The following is a 3389-nucleotide window of genomic DNA, read 5'->3' as shown; positions in this document are numbered from 1 at the left end:
TGGGGGGTGTGGGGTGGGGGAGTGTCTAGGAGGAGTTGAGCTCATACTTATGTGTGGGGGGTGTGGGGTGCGAGGTGTGGTAGGGGTGAGGGTGATGGTTGGAACATCTAATGACACATTATCTGACACACCTGTTCTTGACGACACATGTCCTGACACACCTGCTGTTGACGACACATAATTTCCTGACACACCTACAGGGTCCAGATCAACACACGTTCCAAACGACACACGTGTCTGTGTCAGTACTGGTTTCAGTGTCTGTGTCGGTAACGGCATCGGTGTCGTTTCGTAAGAAGCCCCGTCACTTTTGGGTCTGTCGTTAAGAACAAAGCTGGCTAAATCTCCAAACACACCACCATCATCATCATCATCGCCGAATCCCTCACTCAAGCCTGGCTCCGACTTTGAACAATTTCTCTCGGAAAACACAAACCTCATATTATTACTAGTATTATTGTTACCGTTGTTGTTGTTGTTGTTGTTGTTGTTGTTGTTGTTGTTGTTGTTGTTGTTGTTGTTAGCGGTGGAAGAGGCCGGCCACAAAGTTGTGTCTTTTGCCGGGGCTTCGGGTTCCATTCTCGCCTTATTGTTGTGGCTGTTGTTGTTGCTATTATCATCATCATCATCATTATCATCATCATCATCATCATCATCATTATCATCATCATCATTATCATCATTATCGCCATCATCTGTTGTCTCGCGTACAAAATCTGGGAAGAGAAGAGAGTCAATCTGAGCGTCCAGTTGCGAGGACGTGAGAGTTCTGATGTTGCTGTTGTTGCTGTTGCTGTTGCTGCTGTTGTTGCTGTTGTTGCTGTTTTCGTTGTTTCCTGAACGTTTGGCCGAACCTTTAAGACCTTTATGAGTGGTGTCCAGATTTTTCTTTCCTTTCGGTGACGAATGGGATGACGTCACAGTTTTATTAATTACCCGACCCGTTGAAAAGGCATCCTGATTTTTCTTTCCTGTGGGTGGGGCTGGTGGGGCTGATGACGACGCGTTGTTTTGGTCTGCCGTAGTTTCCCAGATTGGCTGGCGATCCACAAGAGAGTCGTAAGAGTCAATGTCCACATGTCCTCTCATTCCCAGATTTTTCACGAGAGTTTCGTAAGAGCCCGTAAGCCCGGAGTTGTACTGGTCAGGTGTGTTGTTTTGTCCTGTGGTTAGTGTGTTGTTGAACCGGTCAGATGGGTTGTTCTGTGCTGTGCTCAGTGTGTTATGTCGGTCAGATGTGTTGTTTTGCCCTGTGTTCAGTGTGTTGTTGCACCGATCAGATGTGTTGTTTTGCCCTGTGGTCAGTGTGTTGACCACCCCACATTTCCCACTGCTACTGTCAGTTGTACCAGACGTGGTAGACTGCGTCTGATGTGAGTGGGGGGACTTTTTAGAGGGGGCTTTATCCCTCCCGACCACCGCTACTGCTGCTGCTTCTTTTCTCTCGTTCTCTTTCTTCTTCTTCTCCGCCGCCGGCTTCGTCTTCTTCGCTCTCTCTTTCTCCGGGGGTTTGAGTTTACTGCGGTGGAAGAGGCCGGCCACAAAGTTATGTCTTTTGCCGGGGGCCCGGGTTCCATTCTCGCGTTGTTGGTGTCGTTGTTGTTGTGGTTGTTGTTGTTGTTGTGGTGGTGGTGGTGGAGATGGTTGTAGTTGCTTTTGTTGTTTTTGCTGTTGTTGCTGTTTTTGTTGTTGTTGTTGATGTTGTTGTTGTTGATGTTGTTGTTGTGGTGGTGGCGGTTGGTGAGAGGCGGGGCCTAGGTCGGTTGTCTCTCGCTGTGAGTGGGCCGTCTGTTCTGAGAGCAGGGGAACCTGTGGGTAGAGGGGGTGGGGGGTGGGGGGAGAAGGGAGAGAGAACGTTTAGTTGTAGTCAAATAGTTTTACGGTATATGCAATACAAATGGGGGACATTCAGGTGAAGTCGTTAATATAATTAGGTCAAACAAACGAACATTTTTTTTTCGCCCATAGGGCAATTTTCATAAAATTTTCTTTTGGACTCAACACCTGTACAGTTATATCTATATCCACACACAAAAAATGAAATAAAAAACATAAAAAATTGCCGCAGGTTGGAGGATGATACTGGTAGGTCCTACTTCTTTGACTTTCTCTCTGTCGTTTCTGACAGTGTGGGTGGTTGGAGGGTGTCACTGGTAGATCCTACTTCTTTACTTTCCCTCTGTCGTTTCTGTCTGTCTGTGTGGGTGGTTGGAGGGTGTCACTGGTAGGTCCTATTTCTTTGACTTTCTCTCTGTTGTTTCTGTCTGTCTGTCTGTATGGGTGGTTGGAGGGTGTCACTGGTAGGTCCTACTTCTTTACTTTCCCTCTGTTGTTTCTGTCTGTCTGTCTGACTTTCGTTCCTCAGCAATGTACTGGAAGTATTTTCTATTCATTTCTGTGTTGATTTTCATGAAAGAAAGTGTCACGACATGGTGGAATCAGGCGCTCGTCAAGTTTCGGGCATATGGAGTCATTGGTATCATCATAAAGCCTGTTCGTTTGTCTGGCTTTTGGTGAGAGAACAAATCAGTCTATGTTGAATAGAAGTCCTGATATTTGCAATTTGAAACAGGTGAGGGTCGCCTGGTTTCAGAGGTAACATTTACGAAAAAATGATCGCCAAAGTTTGGTAATTTCCATAGCTAGAGAGTAATTGGAAACTGAAAATTTACAGCTTTTGTGCCTTATGTCAATGTCTTTCAGTCAGTAAGACCCACACAGAAAATAAGTTTTTAAATGGTCGCTTTTAAGGACAAGCGGGCTAACCCAGATTTTGGGGGATTCCAGAAATCTTGACCTACTCCAAAAGTGAGCATTGCCCTACCTATAGGGGAAGTTTGGTTTCATTGGTGTGTATATTTGTTTGGTTATAGAAAAACTTTCCATGTCTTTTTAACGAAACTGAAAAATAGGAAGAAAACTTTACCTTTGATTTTCTCAAAACAGTATTGTTCAATATAGCCCCCTTGCACTTTAAAGCGACCAAACAAACATAAACAAAGGAAAATTAAGGGAAAGAATGTCCAACTGCCCGAAACACGCCAGTTTCTTTGATTGTATCATTTTGACGAGCACCTGATTTCACAACGATGCCTCTCAAAATGTCTGACAAAATGTCATGTGTATATAATATGTGAAGCCTGATGACAAAATGAGTTACTCTTCAGCTTCAAGCGTTATGGAAATAAGTACATCACGCTTATAGGAGAAGTTTTGACAATTCATAAGTATGAAATAATAAAAAGACATGTTATAGTTAAAGAATATGGCATCAATAGAAAATCTACAAATTTGACCATAATGTTGAATCTTGGCCAATATCTCCATTTGTGGATTGCGAGAAGTAACTCTTTCTGTCAGTACCTCACACACACACACACACACACACA

At 44.1% G+C, this 3389-nt stretch overlaps 1 protein-coding gene across 1 annotated transcript in view; it reads right to left on the bottom strand.

The window, feature by feature from the left end:
* Positions 1-7: 7 nt before the first annotated feature.
* Positions 8-3389, bottom strand: part of LOC106013798 (bromodomain-containing protein DDB_G0270170) — a gene marked incomplete at its 3' end in the record, with an annotated part of 9600 nt that continues 6218 nt past the window's right edge. The window contains 1 exon segment of the mRNA XM_013090461.1: positions 8-1809. Coding sequence (XP_012945915.1) covers positions 8-1809 — 1802 coding nt within the window.

This window comes from Aplysia californica, unplaced genomic scaffold (genome assembly GCF_000002075.1).
Source record: "Aplysia californica isolate F4 #8 unplaced genomic scaffold, AplCal3.0 scaffold01292, whole genome shotgun sequence".
In the NCBI taxonomy this organism is placed as follows: domain Eukaryota; kingdom Metazoa; phylum Mollusca; class Gastropoda; order Aplysiida; family Aplysiidae; genus Aplysia; species Aplysia californica.
Note: the sequence above shows the minus strand (reverse complement) of the source record. Positions and strands in the feature narration are given on the sequence as shown.